Source organism: Bufo gargarizans, chromosome 4 (assembly GCF_014858855.1).
Source record: "Bufo gargarizans isolate SCDJY-AF-19 chromosome 4, ASM1485885v1, whole genome shotgun sequence".
Lineage (NCBI taxonomy): Eukaryota > Metazoa > Chordata > Amphibia > Anura > Bufonidae > Bufo > Bufo gargarizans.
The window spans coordinates 118,917,664-118,937,833 of record NC_058083.1 but is presented as its reverse complement, the minus strand read 5'-3'; the positions used below and the strand labels follow the sequence as shown (position 1 = coordinate 118,937,833).

The following is a 20,170-nucleotide window of genomic DNA, read 5'->3' as shown; positions in this document are numbered from 1 at the left end:
AAAATTGCAAGCATCCGCAAGCAAGTTCGGATGTGGTGCGATTTTCACGCATGGTTGCTAGGGTATGAGCGGGATGGGGACCCGATCATTATTATTTTCCCTTATAACATGGTTATAAGGGAAAATAATAGCATTCTGAATACAGAATGCATAGTAAAATAACGCTGGAGGGGTTAAAAAATAAATAAAAATAATTGAACTCACATTAATCCACTTGTTCGCGCTGCCCGGCTTCTCTTCTTCTTCTTTGCTGTGCAGGAGTTAAATTATTATAATTTTTATTTTTAACCCCTCCAGCCCTATTTTACTAAGCATTCTGTATTAGGATTGCTATTATTTTCCCTTATAACCATGTTATAAGGGAAAATAATATAATCTACACAGCACCTAATCCGAACATCTGTGAAGAAGTTCGGGTTTGGGTACCAAACATGCCGATTTTTCTCATGCGCGTGCAAAACGCATTAAAATGTATTGCACTCGTGTGGAAAAATCGCACTTTTTCCCATGACGCACCCGCATCTTATCCGGCCCAAATCCATGATGCCCGTGTGAAAGAGGCCTAATTTACTCACAAGATAAAAGCTTTTAAAACTGCATATAAAATTCTTTCCAAACTTACCCGACCCAGGTTTCGTTCTGCTTCATCTGTGACAGAAACATACAATCAATGCAGGACTTTTCTCTGCTACAAAAACCTTCTCCTGAACGGAAACCAGTGGGGTCTGTAGGCTCCATACGCCTCAGTTAAGTGCCGAATCAGGCACTTTCATTATTTTTCGTTCTACTCCTATAATGGAGCAGAAGAACGGAAATATGAAAGCAGCCTTATACCAGATGGTGAAGGCCATAAAAACATACTCCAAAACAATGGCAGAATTGCTGTGTTTTTTTTCACGCTGTCAACCTAAAAAAATGAATAAAAGTAATACAAGCCCAATATGTCAGCTTCACTGTTCTGCTGTCATTGAGGGCAGCATAGTGTAGTGACAGATCCGCTCTTCTAGCGGTCTGTCAATTCTATGACGACATTTAGTACTGACCTGCCAAAGCCCACAACGCTCAGCAGTGCTTCTTGAGAGAGGTGTCCGATGTTGCTCTCTTCCCCCCGATTGACAGGTTTCTTGTCGTGCATTGGAAAGAAACCGATCATCATAGTCTGAGGGCAGCATCAGACTCGTATCTCTCACAGCATCGGTACTATAATACTACTGAATGTCATGACAGAAGTGACATACCACTGAAACATACCACCTCAGGTTCCTTTTAATGTTACAATGGACAATTGGATGACAAACGCACTTCTGTACAGTATCTTGAAAACCACCTAAAAATTATTGCACGGCCTCACAACAAACAATTCTAAGCAGTAGGTCATCGTTCACATGGCCTGCATGAAAAATCTTTAAATGAATGCCAATTGACTTGCTATGTTCTCAGTCAGCGCGCTTTACGGACAGAAATCTGGTGTGTAAAAGGACCCTTAGGCAGCGGCAATTTATAGATTTAGGGGGAGATTTATCAAACTGGTGTGAAGCAGAACTGGCTTAGGGCTCTTTCACACTTGCGTTGTTCTTTTCCGGCATAGAGTTCCATCGTCGGGGCTCTATGCCGGAAGAATCCTGATCAGTTTTATCCTAATGCATTCTGAATGGAGAGAAATCCGTTCAGGATGCATCAGGATGTCTTCAGTTCCGGAACGGAACGTTTTTTGGCCGGAGAAAATACCGCAGCATGCTGCGCTTTTTGCTCCGGCCAAAAATCCTGAACACTTGCTGCAAGGCCGGATCCGGAATTAATGCCCATTGAAAGGCATTAATCCGGATCCGGCCTTAAGCTAAACGTCGTTTCGGCGCATTACCGGATCCAACGTTTAGCTTTTTCTGAAGCTAAAGTCCTGGCAGCCATGGTAAAGTGTAATGGGGAGCAGTATACTTACAGTCCGTGTGGCTCCCGGGCGCTCCAGAGTGACGTCAGGGCGCCCCACGCGCATGGATGACGTGATCACATGGGGCGCTCTGACGTCATTCTGGAGCGCCCCGGGAGCCGCACGGACGTTAAGTATACTGCTCCCCCGCTCCCCACTACTACTATGGCAACCAGGACTTTAATAGCGTCCTGGCTGCCATAGTAACACTGAACGCATTTTGAAGACGGATCCGTCTTCAAATGCTTTCAGTTCACTTGCGTTTTTCCGGATCCGGCGTGTAATTCCGGCAAATGGAGTACACAACGGATCCGGACAACGCAAGTGTGAAAGAGGCCTTAGTTGTACATAGCAACCAATTCGATTCTTCCTTCCATTTTTCACAGCTCCTTTGCAAAATGAACAGTGGAATCTGATTGGTTGCTATGGGCAACTAAACCAGTTCTACTTTACACCAGTTTGATAAATCCCCCCCCTGTGTGTAGCAAGAGATAAAACTAAACTGCATAAAATCGCTCTTCTGCAAGAGAGATTGAAGCTGCTCCTCCCTTCTTGTCCATTTGCTGTTTTACATTAGATGGATTTTTTGGTGACAGGAGGTTTCTGGAGTGTCCACTGGAAAGGAAATGGGAATTACTGGCTTCTGGAAGATAAGGAGGCTGACGCTTTTAAGACTAACGCTCAACGTCTTCTAGCAACCACCAGTGAAAAATGCATCCAATGGCCTTTTGTTTTTCACACAAGTTCCATTCACTTCTATGGGGCCAGAGCTTAGTGAAAAACGCACAATATAGAACATGCTGCGATTTTTCCTGAACACAGAGAGGATCAGTGATAAATGAGGCACAAACCCAATGAAGTGAATGGGTCCGCATTCAGCCCAGATGCTACGTGTTTGCTACGTGCATCGCACCCAGACAAAAATCTTGGTTGTGTGAAAGAAGCCTAAAGGGCTGAAGCACAGAGGACATCGTATAGCCCCAGGACGCATTCGGAGGGTGGTAGTGCACCAGCAGGCTCTTCTGTATTAGTGCATCTTATGAATGCCCTAAAATGAAAGGGTGACAGATGCCCTTTAGTGTCAAGCGTTTAGAGACAAAAAAAAATTGGAAACCGTTGTGCTTTCCTTATTACCCGTGTACCATTTAAACTACTTTTCCTCGCCAAGTTGTCTGCCTCCACTGTGCTTTATAGGCCTGCAATGTTATAAAGGCAATTACCGAGAAACTCGCATAACAAGAATACATTTTCTTGTGTAACATCCAAATAATTCCACAGGGAAACTAGAATGCACTGTTCTGTAGATCAACACGTATAAAGGGGTGAACCCCCCAACTCTGTGCTGCCCAAATGTAATAAAATATTAAGAACATATAGTTACCACTTAGTTTAGCTCTGGTCCTCATCTCCGGTTTCTGTTGCAGCGGTGACTTAGCTGTATACAACATAAGCCCACTGCAGCCAATCACTGGCCTCAGCGGTCTGCTGCTGTATATGGACCTTACAGGAGTTGTCCTGGATTTGACTAAACTTGACCTAAGGGTAATGGTATAAAAAATAAATCTTTAATGATCAGTCCCCTGCTGCTCCTCTTTGGTGGTGCTGTAGTGATGATATCGCGTACATCATTCTCATGATTGCTGCAGCCAATCACTGGCCTCAGTAGTCTCATACCATACCTGCAAGTGTGACAGGTGAGGTCAATGATTATCTGCAGCAGTCAACTGAATTAAGTACATGACTTTATCGCTGGAAAAATGGTGGAGACCATCAACTTTGTCCCCTATACCATTTCCTGCCCTTGGGCTAACTTTTTAAAATCCCATGCAACCCTTTAGTGGTAGCTGATTGCAATAAATGATAATATACCCATAAGGGTTCATCAGAAATGTGATCACCACTGATGTGAAGTACCAAAAGTGTAACTAAAACTGACTGGACCCCACAGCAACTTTTTGATTGCCCAGTGCAACCATCACTATTGCGGCTAGTCAAGATTGCTCTCCCAGACTAGGCAAGGCAGCCGCTCCCACCGTTTCCTACAGGTATATACATTGTATGTCCTATCACTGTATATATTTTCACTGTATATAATATCCTTGTATAATACTGTTGAGGGGGTCCTGACAATAAAATCTTTCGGTCCTCCTCCCGGGTGGACTCCTTCTTAGTTCTGGCCCCGTAGCAGCCACTTCCCTTGCCTCCACTATAGCTACATCCCTGTGAAGTACCCAGATCTAGTCCTGTAACTGCAACCGTCTCACAAATAGTTCACTGCAGAGAATTAACCTTCTACATTTTCTTTCTTAGAGAGGTTTGATGGCAGAAACAAAGAAGCCATGAAGACCAAGTAGAAGGAATTGAAGAATGCTTCTCCGAAACCGCTTTATCTTACTGCTGGCCCTGGCTGCCCTTCTAGCCTTTCTAAGCCTCAGTCTTCAGTTCTGTGAGTATGACACTCAGAGTAACCTTTTTGTGACTGTTAAAGTATTTCAGTTACTTATTTTTGTCAGTTTTAAGCACTTGTTCTACACACTTGTAAACCACTGATCTTGGTTATTGTAGGTATCGCAAAATGCACTTAAAGGGGTTGGGCCACAGGATAGGGTATAACTAGCTGATTGCTGGGGTCTGACCACTGGGACCCCCACCAATCATGAGAACGTGGTCCTGTTCCCCCATTCTGATGGAGCAGCAGGTCATGCATGTGGGAGTGCCGGAGATAGCTAAGCACAGCGCTCACTTGAGGGAGGACTGTACATAGATCCTATAGAGTAATTTCCCGGTGGGCCGATCCCCAGGTGGCTGCCTGAGCCCTACTCCCAGCCATCGGCTGTGTACCTAACGATCTGATGTTCTCAGCATTAACTAATGCTAGGAGCATCAGGTACTTATGCCCCTGATGTAGCCACAGGTGCCCTCCTGAATTCAACTGTATCACCGTCCTCAGGACAGTGATACAGTTGAATACTGCGATGCAGGCGCCAGTATTTTATGCTGCACTGTGGTATTTGGTTCTGCTGGGGCGGCATTTTGTTCTGCACTAAGGTACTGCTGGCCCTCCCTACTTCTGTTGTCACTGCCTACTTATATTGCCCCACCTTCTGTCAATCTGGATCCACCTACAACATGGGGCCACTTTTAGTTTTTTTTTTTTTTTCCAGGGACACTTTAAGTTCCCAAATCCGCCCCTGCGCTCACCTATCTCTGGTGCTGCATAGAAAATAAATGGATTTCACATGCATGACCTGCCGCTCTTTCAGAATGGGGAAATGGGACTCCCTTTCTCGTGATCGTGGGGGTACCAGTGGTCGACCCTTATCGATCAGTTAGTTAGTCCACAGCACAAGCCCTTTAAGACTTGCATTATGATTTTAGGTGATTCCTGTCTTTATAGCCTGTTGCTTTCTGTTATTTATCCTGGAAATGTGATAACTGGCTCTTACTATCCCCCCCTAGGACAATGTTCCCCAATCTATGGCTCTCCATCTGTTGCAAAACTACAACTCCCATAATGCCTTGACAGCCTGCGGCTATAGGGGCATGATGGGATTTGTAGTTTTGCAAAAGCCGGAAAGCCACAAATTGGAGATCACTGCCCTAGGAGATGGGGTGTGTCCCCTGGACAGTCTCTGAGAGAGTAGATTCTGATGCGGACCTCTTCTTTCTACTAATTCAAATTGCTGGCCATAAACATTACAACAATTTCAGAGGGTTTCAGCTGACAATCAAATGAATATGGTGGCCACCCGACTCTCCTGGGGAAGCTGGATTCAATTTTCCGAACCTTTTGTTACCAAACAAGCTATCTCTCCCGATCCTTCCATACATATGCATGCTCAGATCTGCTGGGGATGGGTGAGAAAGCCATGCTGCGATATAAAAAATGATTATATGCTCACCTCGTCTCCTGTGCCATTCTCTGTGCTGTCGGTCCAGTCCTCTTCCCGGTGGCTGTTTACAGTCTGCAGTGGTGACGTGATACAGCCAATCACTGTCCTCAGCAGTCTTGTGCCGTACTCAATTGAGGGCAGTGATTGGCTGCAGCGGTCATGTATCGTATATCTGAATGTATACAAACAGCAGAAGAAGGAATGAACAGTGGTGCTGAGAAGCGCACAGGAGAAAGAGGTGAGTATATCATTTTCTATTTTACAGTATCAGATGACATGGGTCAAATTTAAAATCAACTTGAACAACCCCTTTAAAAGAGGTGGTCCTACGGAGTGGTTGACCATCTGTATACACACACGCATACAGGTATGGCTCTCAGTTATTGATAAGACCGCCTACTGGACTCCTAAGCATAGAAAGAGCAGATATGTAGAAATGTGGTACAGTAACAGCATTTCCAATGGACATTGTGTTAAGTTACATCGTTGAATTGACTATAAATAAGACTACGGGGTCGCGCTGCCTTTCTTAATAAGGATAAGATACGTCAGTTTTCTAGTGCTGACAAACACCGAGATTCTACCAGAGGATGGTCTTTATCACAAAACAACCCTTCTCTGGATATAAAGGTTAAGGCACATAGTGAAGGTCCACCAATCTTCGGTATAGAAATAGGTTTTATTATACTCACAAAAGTATAAAATCAGTAGTGTGAGGGGTAGCTTTCTTTCAGAGGATCAGGCTCACAGGTACGGCTTCAGGACACCAGGTTTCAGGTCCAAACAGTTCATTTATTGTGATTCACCAGCACAAGCAAAATGACAAAAATAATAAACACTCGCCCGTCCAGGCTCTAACTAAACATAATATTCCTGACTCACCTAAGTCCCTGTTCACACCCTGTGAACACATGCGGCTTTCTCAGCCAATGTCCCACAGCCTCCTGGCTGTACAGAGCACAGTACGCCCACTGCCTCCAGTCCAGTGTGTCAGCACACATGGGGAATAGTGGTCTCTCAGCCCTCCTGGCTTGGACCACACAGAGCCTCCAGGCCTCTGTCCACAGGCAACACACTCCCCCCTTGCTGACACCCTGGGAGGTGCTTTGTGCCAGCCTGATTACTACCAGCTGGTCTCGCCTGTGGTGGAATAGGAGTGTGGACCGCACTATCCACCCCTTCCTTGCCTCTACCCTGCGTGAGACCTGTCACTGTCTCACAGTAGGCATAGAACAAAGTATAAAAGTTGTCCGTAGTTACAAGACCGCCGGACCCAGGTTTTCGCCAGGATAGCTTTATCAGGAGAGGATATTACACCCACATATGGGCCTTCCTTTTATATGGCTCTTGGAATGACAGAGAACATACATACACCTCCCACCCCCTTCCATTTAAAGGGCTTCTGTCACCCCACTAAACTCATTTTTTTTTTTGGGGTACTTATAATCCCTATCCTGCGATATAGCTATACATTATGTTATTAATCATTTTCATTCTGTAGATATGTCAAAAAACTTACTTTTATAATATGCTAATTACCTGTCTACCAGCAAGTAGGGCGTCTACTTGCTGGTAGCAGCTGCAAAAAACCGCCCCCTCCTCCTGTTGATTGACAGGGCCAGCCGCGATCTCCTCCTCCGGCTGGCCCTGTCAGCATTTCAAAAATCGCGCGCCTGTGTTGATTCGGCGCAGGCGCTCTGAGAAGGAGGCTCGCTCTCAGCACTCCCTCAGTGTGCCTGCGCCGATGACGTCTTCTTTTTCGGTGATGTCATCGACGCAGGCGCACTGAGGGAGTGCTGAGGAGGCGAGCCTCCTTATCTTAGCATATTATAAAAGTACGTTTTTTGACATAGCTACAGAACGAAAATGATTAATAACAATGTATAGCTATATCGCAGGATAGGGATTATAAGTACCCCCCCAAAAAATATGAGTTTAGTGGGGTGACAGAAGCCCTTTAAAACACTCATTTTCTTAAATTCGATAAAATATATAAATAGTAAAATTCTTTAAACATAATCTCTTGCCTTAAGATAATACAGTAACAACTTCAATCATGATCAATTAATATTGTTCCAAGTCCAACAGTTTAAAACATAAGGACACTAAATCAACTACCTAGCATTATTTCACTATACTCATGCGTCATAGATCCATTCATAAAAAGGCCACCCGTGACTTTCACTAGCCAATGACAGTTCCTACTCTGATTCATACATCGCTACTAAACCCAACTACTCCCAGTTATTCAACCAGCCAGGTTTTAAGATCAAAGTCAATATCCAGACCATCCGGTTGCAAGGACCGCATTCTGAAAATCCATTCTACTTCCCATCGGATCTCCACCTCGCCAGTTTTGTTTAACTCTTTCTATCCCTGCAAACCACAATCCCTTTAGATTTTTTCCATGCAAAAAAATGCATGGACACACTGTGGGTCTCAAGACCTTTTTTAATATTATTATGTTCTTGGATACTTGTTTTTAGTTTACGCATGGTCCTCCCAATATATATTAACCCACAGGGGCATTTCAGAAGGTATATTACCCCCATAAGCTCACAAGTGATTTCTCCCTTAATATCATAAATCTGACCATTTTTAGATGTTATCTTTTTATCTTCTATGGTGCGGTTCCTGGAAGCAATGCAGAAACTGCACCATGTGACTTGGTTTTTTCCTTTCTTTTGAACCTTCATAGGGATGTGGCTATGCACCAAAACATCCCTCAAGTTTGGTGCTTTTCGGAATAAAAGTTCAAGTTTATCGGGATAATATCCCCCAAAGTCAGATCATTTTTTGATATTGACCAATTTTTACCTAGTGAGTTTTTTAACCGCCCCATAATTGCACTAAACTGCGTAAAGAAAATTAACCTAAAATCCTTCTCTTTTTCCTCCCTATATCTTTTTTTTTTTCTTTTTTATCCCTTGTTTCTACAATGTCCCTGATCTTTACTAAAGGGTCCTTGTTGTATCCTTTCTCTTCAAATCGTTCTATCATAATTTCACTTTGTTCTCTGTAGTCCTCTCCGTGCAAATTCTATGGATGCACATTAGTTGTCCCTTCAGGATATTATCTATCCAGGCTCTATGGCGGCGACTGGTTGTGTCAATATACCCATTAACATCAGTAGGCTTGAAAAAGGTTCTTGTTTTTAATTTCTTATCCTGCACAAATATTGTGAGATCTAAAAAGTTGATACTGTCAGAACTGATTTAACTCGTAAACTTTAGGGTCCAGCTATTATTATTTATGTCATTAAGAAAGTCTTTTAACCCTTGTTCCTCACCCTCCCACATTATCAGACAGTCGTCAATATACCTTTTCCACAGTGTTAGTCTACCACCCGGTTGTTGCTGGGGTAGTCTGGGCTCGATATTCTCATTTTCCCATGCAGCCATGAAGAGGTTAGCGAAACTGGGGGGCGAATTTCGCCCCCATCGCCGTCCCAGTCTGCAGCAAATAAACCTTATTCTGAAACCAAAAGTAATTATGGGTTAAACAAAAATCGAGACATTGACATTAATATTTTTATTTAAAGAGACTGTCTCTTATTTATGCAGTAATAAAGTAGTACATGCTCTTGTACAATACACAGGGCACGGCGTCAGGAAGCTGATAACTGAGTATTATGGTACTGATAACACCACGTGTAAAGTGTCCATCATACATCACTCCTTTAATGGCAGGGTAGTGATTCTACGTTATGTATCGGTTCTTGTGCACTAGCTGGACACATGAGCTGTAATTTGGCACACTGCTGCAAAGAAATGTAATGGTATACATAAATATATTGAATGTATGAAAAAATAATGCTGGACATATTCATTTCAGTATTAAAGGAGTTGTCACCGGAGCTGCAGAGCATCGGTAACATTGTAGTGGAAAGGGCAATCATTGCAGAGCTGCTCCCATTGAAGTCAATGGGAGTAGTGCAGCAGTGATGAGCGCTGGTTCTGGCACTCACTACCAGCAATAGAGCTACACAAACAGCCAGTAAGCTAGATAATAGGCACTGCTTCTAGGTATGTACAGATCACGTTACTGCAGTTATATCCTTATCATTACTAGAAGGATTAGAATGATATCACCTATATGTAGATAACACAAGATCCACCAATCGCAATGTGATATCACAGCTTATCTACTCCCTCCAGACCTCTGCACAGATCACAGATCATGCCTAGAAAACTCTCCTTATAGAAGTCAATGAGTCCCCTCTTGTCCATTGTGCCTATGACCCATGATAGCTGCTGTAAAGCATATCACTAAATGATGTTTAGAACAGCTCTGGGAAAATGGCAGCCCCCATAATCATGCTCCAGAAAGAGAATACAAAAAAATCTACAATCAGAAAATAAAAACAAAAGTGCCACCATATGGGGTTTTAAAAGTGCCACCATATGGGGTTTTAAAAGTGCCACCATATGGGGTTTTAAAAGTGCCACCATATGGGGTTTTAAAAGTGCCACCATATGGGGTTTTAAAAGTGCCACCATATGGGGTTTTAAAAGTGCCACCATATGGGGTTTTAAAAGTGCCACCATATGGGGTTTTAAAAGTGCCACCATATGGGGTTTTAAAAGTGCCACCATATGGGGTTTTAAAAGTGCCACCATATGGGGTTTTAAAAGTGCCACCATATGGGGTTTTAAAAGTGCCACCATATGGGGTTTTAAAAGTGCCACCATATGGGGTTTTAAAAGTGCCACCATATGGGGTTTTAAAAGTGCCACCATATGGGGTTTTAACTAGCAGAAAAAATTTCAGTGACACATTCGCTTTAAATCGGACTGGCTGACCCATTTAATGTAATAATATACAGTCAGGTCCATAAATTTTGGGACATCGACACAATTCTAACATTTTTGGCTCTATACACCACCACAATGGATTTGAAATGAACCTAACAAGATGTGCTTTAACTGCAGGCTGTCAGCTTTAATTTGAGGGTATTTACATCCAAATCAGGTGAACAGTGTAGGAATTACAACAGTTTGCATATGTGCCTCCCACTTGTTCAGGAACCAAAAGTAATGGGACATAAAAATAATCATAAATCAAACTTTCACTTTTTAATACTTGGTTGCAAATCCTTTGCAGTCAATTACAGCCTAAAGTCTGGAACGCATAGACATCACCAGACGCTGGGTTTCATCCCTGGTGATGCTCTGCCAGGCCTCTACTGCAACTGTCTTCAGTTCCTGCTTGTTCTTGGGGCATTTTCCCTTCAGTTTTGTCTTCAGCAAGTGAAATGCATGCTCAATCGGATTCAGGTCAGGTGATTGACTTGGCCATTGCATAACATTCCACTTCTTTCCCTTAAAAACGCTTTGGTTGCTTTTGCAGTATGCTTTGGGTTATTGTCTATCTGCACTGTGATGCGCCGTCCAATGAGTTCTGAAGCATTTGGCTGAATATGAGCAGATAATATTGCCTGAAACACTTCAGAATTCATCCTGCTGCTTTTATCAGCAGTCACATCATCAATAAATACAAGAGAACTAATTATTTTGGCAGCCATACATGCCCACGCCATGACACTACCACCACCATGCTACACTGATGAGGTGGTATGCTTAGGCTCATGAGCAGTTCCTTTCCTTCTCCATAATCTCTTCCCATCACTCTGGTACAAGTTGATCTTGGTCTCATCTGTCCATAGGATGTTGTTCCAGAACTGTGAAGGCTTTTTTAGATGTTGTTTGGCAAACTCTAATCTGGCCTTCCTGTTTTTGAGGCTCACCAATGGTTTACATCTTGTGGTGAACCCTCTGTATTCACTCTGGTGAAGTCTTCTCTTGATTGTTGACTTTGACACACATACACCTACCTCCTGGAGAGTGTTCTTGATCTGGCCAACTGTTGTGAAGGGTGTTTTCTTCACCAGGGAAAGAGTTCTTCGTTCATCCACCACAGTTGTTTTCCGTGGTCTTCCTGGTATTTTAGTGTTGCTGAGCTCACCGGTGCTTTCCTTCTTTTTAAGAATGTTCCAAACAGTTGTTTTGGCCACGCCTAATGTTTTTGCTATCTCTGATGGGTTTGTTGTGTTTTTTCAGCCTAATGATGGCTTGCTTCACTGATAGTGACAGCTCTTTGGATCTCATCTTGAGAGTTGACAGCAATAGATTCCAAATGCAAATAGGACACTTAAATGTAACTCTGGACCTTTCATCTGCTCATTGTTATTGGGATAATGAGGGAATAACACACATCTGGCCATGGAACAGCTGATAAGCCAATTGTCCCATTACTTTTGGTCCCTTAACAAGTGGGAGGCACATATGCAAACTGTTGTAATTCCTACACCGTTCATCTGATTTGGATGTAAATACCCTCAAATTAAAGCTGACAGTCTGCAGTTAAAGCACATCGTGTTAGTTTTATTTCAAATCTATTGTGGTGGTGTATAGAGCCAAAAATGTTAGAATTGTGTCTATGTTCCAATATTTATGGACCTGACTGTATTTCCTGCGCTTAGGTAGCAGCACATTTTTCACAGCCTGGCACACAGATCCAGGGGGCAGATTGGCTATAGCCCCTACAGGGAAATGTCCTGGTGGGCCAATGTCCACAGAGCCACCCAAGCCCTCCTCATAGCCACTGGCTGGATACATAATAATTTGATGCTTTCAGCATTACTTAATGCTCAAAGGATTAAGGGGAGGTGGCTGTGAAGCTGCCGTTAGCCACCAAAGAATAGAAATACTGAGGGGGAGCCTGTGGCCACAGGGCCACCAATGAATATAATTAACCCCTAAATACAAATGTACGCGGCTGTATCACCTGGCCGTTCCCTGTCATTACTGGCTCCAGCCGCATACATTTGTATTTAGGAGCTAATTATTTTCATTGGTGGCCACAGGGTCCCCCACCCTAAGTATTTTCATTGGTGGCAGTGGCAGCTTCCGATTGGAGCCACAGCAGTAAAATTGCAGGCCTCTGATCGGTTAAAGCCATCCATGGCTGCCATGGTAAGCTCCCAGGGCTGAAATGATTACTCGATTGAATCTAGAAACTCGACACAAAAAAATTGTTTGTGTCATGTGACCACGGAGCGTGCTCATGGTCCGTGGTCCCCCCCGTATTTTATATCCCTGGCGCTGGGGACATGGCTAGGAGGGGCAGCTGATGGCACTGGGGGGGACAGCTGATTGCACTAGGAAGGGGCAGATGTTGGCACTGGGGGGGCAACTGATGGCACTGGGGGCTCTGATGGCATGGGGGGGGGGGGCTAATGAGTTTTTATAAAGGGAAACGTTATTTTAAAAATGACCTTTCACCACTCCTGACATGCCTGTTTTAATAGCTTCATGCATTCCCCATGTAATAACAATTCTGGAACATCTGTTCTTATGTCTCTATATTGTGCCATTTCCTTTCTTATTTCTACTAGAAGTTATTAATTAATTGCTATTAGCCTTCAGTTAGGGTACAGAAGGCTGGTAACCAGTTGGGGGTATGTACCTGCACAGTCTGAAAAGGCAGCACTGATTGGATAGAGTGAGTCTGTCAGGTACACACCCCCAACTGGTAACACCCCTTTGTACCCTTATTGAAGGCTAATTGCAATTCATTCATAACTTCTAGTAAAAGTAATAAAGGAATGGCACAACATAGAGACATAAGAACAGATGCTCCAGAATTGTTATTACATGGGGAATGCATGTAGCTATTAAAACAGACATGTCAGGAGTGGTGAAAGGTCCTCTTTAGTTTTTTTGTTATTCGAGTACTTGATTAATCGTTGGATTAATCGGTAGAATACACGATTACAAAAATAGTTGATAGCTGCAGCCCTAGCAGGGACAGTCTAAAATCCTATTCACTCTAATAGATCTCTATTAGGGTGAATAGGACAAGGGTTCTAGCCCCGTAATGGGCTAATGGTTATTAACCGCCTCCGGACTGCCTAACGCAGAATCGCGGTCCGGAGGCGGCTGCGCAGAGCAGAGTGACGCATATACGCATCATCTCGTGAGAGCCGAGATTTTTCTGTGAACGTGCGCACACAGGATCGGAAGGTAAGAGACAGGATCTCCAGCCTGCCAGTGGCGATCGTTCGCTGGCACGCTGGAGATGCGATTTATTTTTAACCCCTAGCAGGTATATTAGACGCTGTTTTGATAACCGCGTCTAATATACCTGCTACCTGGTCCTCTGGTGGTCCCTTTTGCTTGGATCGACCACCAGAGGACACAGGTAGCTCAGTAAAGTACCACCAAACACCACTACACTACACCCCCCCCTGTCACTTATTAACCCCTTATGAACCCCTGATCACCCATTATCACCCCATATAGACTCCCTGATCACCCCCCTGTCATTGATAACCCCCCTGTAAGGCTCCATTCAGACGTCCGTATGATTTTTACGGATACATGGATCGGATCTGCAAAACACATACGGACGTCTGAATGGAGCCTTACAGGGGGGTGATCAATGACAGGGGGTGATCACCCATATAGATTCCCTGATCACCCCCCTGTAAGGCTCCATTCAGACGTCCGTATGATTTTTACGGATACATGGATCGGATCCGCAAAACACATACGGACATCTGAATGGAGCCTTACAGGGGGGTGATCAATGACAGGGGGTGATCACCCATATAGATTCCCTGATCACCCCCCTGTAAGGCTCCATTCAGACGTCTGTATGATTTTTACGGATCCACGGATACATGGATCGGATCCGCAAAACGCATACGGACGTCTGAATGGAGCCTTACAGGGGGGTGATCACCCATATAGACTCCCTGATCACCCCCCTGTCATTAATCACCCCCTGTAAGGCTCCATTTAGACATTTTTTTTGGCACAAGTTAGCGTAAATAGATATTTTATTTTTATTTTATTTTTCTTACAAAGTCTCATATTCCACTAACTTGTGTCAAAAAATAAAATCTCACATGAACTCGCCATACACCTCACGGAATCCAAATGCGTAAATTTTTTTGACATTTATATTCCAGACTTCTTCTCACGCTTTAGGGCCCCTAAAATGCCAGGGCAGTATAACTACCCCACAAGTGACCCCATTTTGGAAAGAAGACACCCCAAGGTATTTTTCTGATGGGCATAGTGAGTTCATGGAAGTTTTTATTTTTTGTCACAAGTTAGCGGAAAATGATGATTTTTTTTTTATATTTATTTTTTTCTTACAAAGTCTCATATTCCACTAACTTGTGACAAAAAATAAAAAATTCTAGGAACTCGCCATGCACCTCACGGAATACCTTGGGGTGTCTTCTTTCCAAAATGGGGTCACTTGTGGGGTAGTTATACTGCCCTGGCAATTTAGGGGCCCTAATGTGTGCGAAGTAGTTTGAAATCAAATTCTGTAAAAAAATGGCCGGTGAAATTCTAAAGGTGCTCTTGGGAATGTGGGCCCCTTTGCCCACCTAGGCTGCAAAAAAGTGTCACACATCTGGTATCAACGTACTCAGGAGAAGTTGGGCAATGTGTTTTGGGGTGTCATTTTACATATACCCATGCTGGGTGAGATAAATATCTTGGTCAAATGCCAACTTTGTATAAAATAAATGGGAAAAGTTGTCTTTTGCCAAGATATTTCTCTCACCCAGCATGGGTATATGTAAAATGACACCCCAAAACACATTCCCCAACTTCTCCTGAGTACGGCGATACCAGATGTGTGACACTTTTTTGCAGCCTAGGTGGGCAAAGGGGCACACATTCCAAAGAGCACCTTTCGGATTTCACCGGTCATTTTTTACAGATTTTGATTTCAAACTACTTCTCACGCATCTGGGCCCCTAAAATGCCAGGGCAGTATAACTACCCCACAAGTGACCCCATTTTGGAAAGAAGACACCCCAAGGTATTTTGTGATGGGCATAGTAAGTTCATGGAAGTTTTTATTTTGTGTCATAAGTTAGTGGAATATGAGACTTTGTAAGAAAAAATAAAATTAAAATAAAAATCATCATTTTCCGCTAACTTGTGACAAAAAATAAAAAGTTCTATGAACTCACTATGCCCATCAGCGAATACTTTAGGGTGTCTACTTTCCGAAATGGGGTCATTTGTGGGGTTTTTCTACTGTCTGGGCATTGTAGAACCTCGGGAAACATGACAGGTGCTCAGAAAGTCAGAGCTGCTTCAAAAAGCGGAAATTCACATTTTTGTACCATAGTTTGTAAATGCTATAACTTTTACCCAAACCATTTTTTATTTTTTTACCCAAACATTTTTTTTTATCCAAACATTTTTTTTTATCAAAGACATGTAGAACAATAAATTTTACAACTGAAAGTGAAAAATGAAATTTTTTTGCAAAAAAAACGTTAAATTTCGATTAATAACAAAAAAAGTAAAAATGTCAGCCGCAATGAATTACCACCAAATGAAAGCTCTATTAGTGAGAAGAAAAGGAGGTAAAATTCATTTGGGTGGTAAGTTGCATGACCGAGCAATAAACGGTGAAAGTAGTGTAGTGCAGAAGTGTAAAAAGTGGCCGGGTCATTAGGGGGGTTTCAGCTAGCGGGGTTGAAGTGGTTTAATAAAGTAAAAAATATATAAAATACAGACGTGGACAAAATTGTTGGTACCCTTTGGTCAATGAAAGAAAAAGTCACAATGGTCACAGAAATAACTTTAATCTGACAAAAGTAATAATAAATTAAAATTCTATAAATGTTAACCAATGAAAGTCAGACATTGTTTTTCAACCATGCTTCAACAGAATTATGTAAAAAAATAAACTCATGAAACAGGCATGGACAAAAATGATGGTACCCCTAGAAAACACAGAACATAATGTGACCAAAGGGACATGTTAATTCAAGGTGTGTCCACTAATTAGCATCACAGGTGTCTACAACCTTGTAATCAGCCATTGGGCCTATATATATGGCTCCAGGTAATCACTGTGTTGTTTGGTGATATGGTGTGTACCACACTCGACATGGACCAGAGGAAGCAAAGGAAAGAGCTGTCTCAAGAGATCAGAAAGAAAATTATAGACAAGCATGTTAAAGGTAAAGGCTATAAGACCATCTCCAAGCAACTAGATGTTCCTGTGAGTACAGTTGCACATATTATTCATAAGTTTAAGATCCATGGGACTGTAGCCAACCTCCCTGGACGTGGCCGCAGGAGGAAAATTGATGACAAATCTAAGAGACGGATAATCCGAATGGTAACAAAAGAGCCTAGAAAGACTTCTAAAGAGATTCAAGGTGAACTTCATGCTCAAGGAACATCAGTGTCAGATCGCACCATCCGTCGTTGTTTGAGCCAAAGTGGACTACATGGGAGACGACCAAGGAGGACACCATTGTTGAAAACGAATCATAAAAAAGCAAGACTGGAATATGCCAAACTACATGTTGACAAGCCACAAAGCTTCTGGGAGAATGTCCTGTGGACAGATGAGACAAAAATCGAAGTTTTTGCCAAGGCACATCAGCTGTATGTTCACAGACGAAAAAATGAAGCATATCAAGAAAAGAACACTGTCCCTACTGTGAAACATGGAGGAGGCTCTGTTATGTTCTGGGGCTGCTTTGCTGCGTCTGGCACAGGGTGTCTTGAATCTGTGCAGGGTACAATGAAATCTCAAGACTATCAAGGAATTCTAGAGAGAAATGTACTAGCCAGTGTCAGAAAGCTTGGTCTCAGTCGCAGGTCATGGGTCTTGCAACAGGACAATGACCCAAAACACACCGCTAAAAACACCCAAGAATGGCTAAGAGGAAAAAATTGGACTATTCTAAAGTGGCCTTCTATGAGCCCTGACCTCAATCCTATTGAGCATCTTTGGAAGGAGCTGAAACATGCAGTCTGGAAAAGGCACCCTTCAAACCGGACACAACTGGAGCAGTTTGCTCATGAGGAGTGGGCCAAAATACCTGCTGAGAGGTGCAGATGTCTCATTGACAGTTACAGGAAGCGTTTGATTGCAGTGATTGCCTCAAAAGGTTGCGCAACAAAATATTAAGTTAGGGGTACCATCATTTTTGTCCATGCCTGTTTCATGAGTTTATTTTTTTACATAATTCTGTTGAAGCATGGTTGAAAAACAATGTCTGACTTTCATTGGTTAACATTTATAGAATTTTAATTTATTATTACTTTTGTCAGATTAAAGTTATTTCTGTGACCATTGTGACTTTTTCTTTCATTGACCAAAGGGTACCAACAATTTTGTCCACGTCTGTATTAAAAGTTGAAATGCTCCTCTCTGCTCTACTTGTAAGGGATTATTATCCTGAATATAGCTGATAAGATTTTCAGCTGAATCTCTGTAGGAATGGAGTCCATGAAAAGACATTAAGTAGAGAGAGGAGATGGGGATGTGGCTAATGAGCAGCAGCACTTGTAACCAGTCATCATTACCACAGATCCACATTACCATAGTCTGTCTTGTTCGTCCTCTCTGCTTCACCTCACAAAAAACAAAATTGGATAAAAAGCCATACACACAAAAAACATAGCACTAAAATAAGAAGCTTTTTCTTACTGTGGTATCCTACCTAAACAGACAAGAAGGGACAAAATCAGAACGTCTTATGTCCTTAACCACAGAAATCTTCTCGCTAATCATTTCTTATATTCCTTTTATCAAGGCAGTGCATCTAAAAGGAACAGAAAACAAGGTGGTGGATTACCTAAGCAGGATCAGGGAGAATGGTGTTTAAATCAGGAGGTCTTCAATCAGATAGTACAGCTTTGGGGTCGTCCTCAGGTAGACCTTTTCTCAAACAAGCAAAACAAAAAATGCAGTCTCTTCTTTCCCTAAATCCAAGAGACTTTCCGTTAGGGATAAACACTTTCTCCCTTCCTTGGCCAGATAAGCTTCTGTATGCCTTTTGTCCTATAAGACTTCTCCTGAGGGTATTGCAGAAGATGAGGCAGAAACAGACAAGGGCTCCTTCTAATTGCACCTTTCTGGCCGAGAAGAACCTGGTTCACTTGGCTGAGGAAACTGTCTCTGTCAGATCCATAGATTCTTTCGGACAGGCCGGATCTGTTCTTTACGGGGCCTGTCTTTCAACCTGAGGTAAAGAACCTTCATCTGGCGGCATAGTATTTGAAGGAAAAATCTTAAAGCGTAGGGGCCTATCCAAAGAAGGTATTTCCACCCTTTTATCTTGTCATAAGAAAGTAACCTCCACCATTTACCTTGAAGTCTGGAAGACTTTCTTAAGGTTCACTAGGACCCCGGTTGATTCTTTGAGCCCTCCTCCTATGCCTAAGGTTCTGGATTTCCTTCAAGAAGGTCTTAATAAAAAAACTTAGACTTAGCGCCATTAAAGTACAGGTCTCTGATTTGAGTGTCTTTTTTGATTTTCCCATTGCAAATCATCCTTGGATTAGTTGATTCTTTAAAGCAGTCAGTAGAATTAAGCCTGTAATCGGGTCTTCTGTTTCCCTGTGGGATCTGAATCTAGTTTTGTCTAGGATGATGAAGCCTCCTTTTGAACCGCTACATAATTTATCTATTAAAACATTATCTTTTAAAATTACTTTTTTGGTGGCCATCACCTCAGCTAGAAGAGTGGGTGAGATTTCTGCCTTTTCAACCTCTTCTCCCTATACTAACTCCCTGGAGGACAGAGTGCTCATTAAACCAGACCCATCTTTTTTGCCCAAAGTGGTCTCACTTTTTCATAGGTCCCAAGATATTGTTCTCTCATCTTTGTGTCAATCCCCTAAGAATGAGAAGGAAAGGAGGCTCCATTGTCTAGACGTTATAAGATGCCTGTTTCATTATCTGAATGTCACTAGTCAGTGGAGGAAATCCTCTAGGCTTTTTGTGCAGTTTGGGGCAAGACACAGGGGTAATAAGGTTTTATCTAGAACCCTAGCCAGAAGGATAGTGTGGGCTATCTTTTTGGCCTATTCCTCAGCGGGCGAAACTTCCACCTTGGGTTTCGGTGCTCATTCATTTAGATCCATTTCTACTTCATGGGCAGAAAGGGCCAATGTATCTTTAGAGCAACTTTGTAGGGTAGCTACATGGAAGTCTCCATGTACATTTTTTTCGTCACTTAATGGTCTCTCCTTCGGGAGGAAAGTGTTACAAGTGGTAGTCCCCCGCTAAGCTAGTTCTATTCTAGGCGTCTCTCAAGGGTGCTGTCATGGGCGTAGGAGAAATTCAGGATTACTTACCGGTAATCGTTTTTCCATGAGCCCATGACAGCACCCACCCTATGTTTCAGTTTCATATGCATGAAATACTTATGTAAATAAATATATGTGTGTGTGTGTGTGTGTGTGTGTGTGTGTGTATGTATATATATATATATATATATATATATATATATATTTAATCGGTACAGACCAAAAGTTTGGAGACACCTTCTCATTCAAAGAGTTTTCTT

At 42.7% G+C, this 20,170-nt stretch overlaps 1 protein-coding gene across 2 annotated transcripts in view; it reads left to right on the top strand.

Moving 5' to 3' along the window:
• The window catches only part of PXYLP1 (2-phosphoxylose phosphatase 1), a 95,796-nt gene that overhangs the window by 47,197 nt on the left and 28,429 nt on the right, over nt 1-20,170 (top strand). For both annotated transcript variants that reach the window (XM_044291753.1, XM_044291752.1), the window contains exon 2: nt 4,238-4,373. In XM_044291753.1, coding sequence (XP_044147688.1) covers nt 4,295-4,373 — 79 coding nt within the window. In that variant the 5' untranslated portion in view covers nt 4,238-4,294. The remainder of the gene's footprint in view (nt 1-4,237; nt 4,374-20,170) is intronic.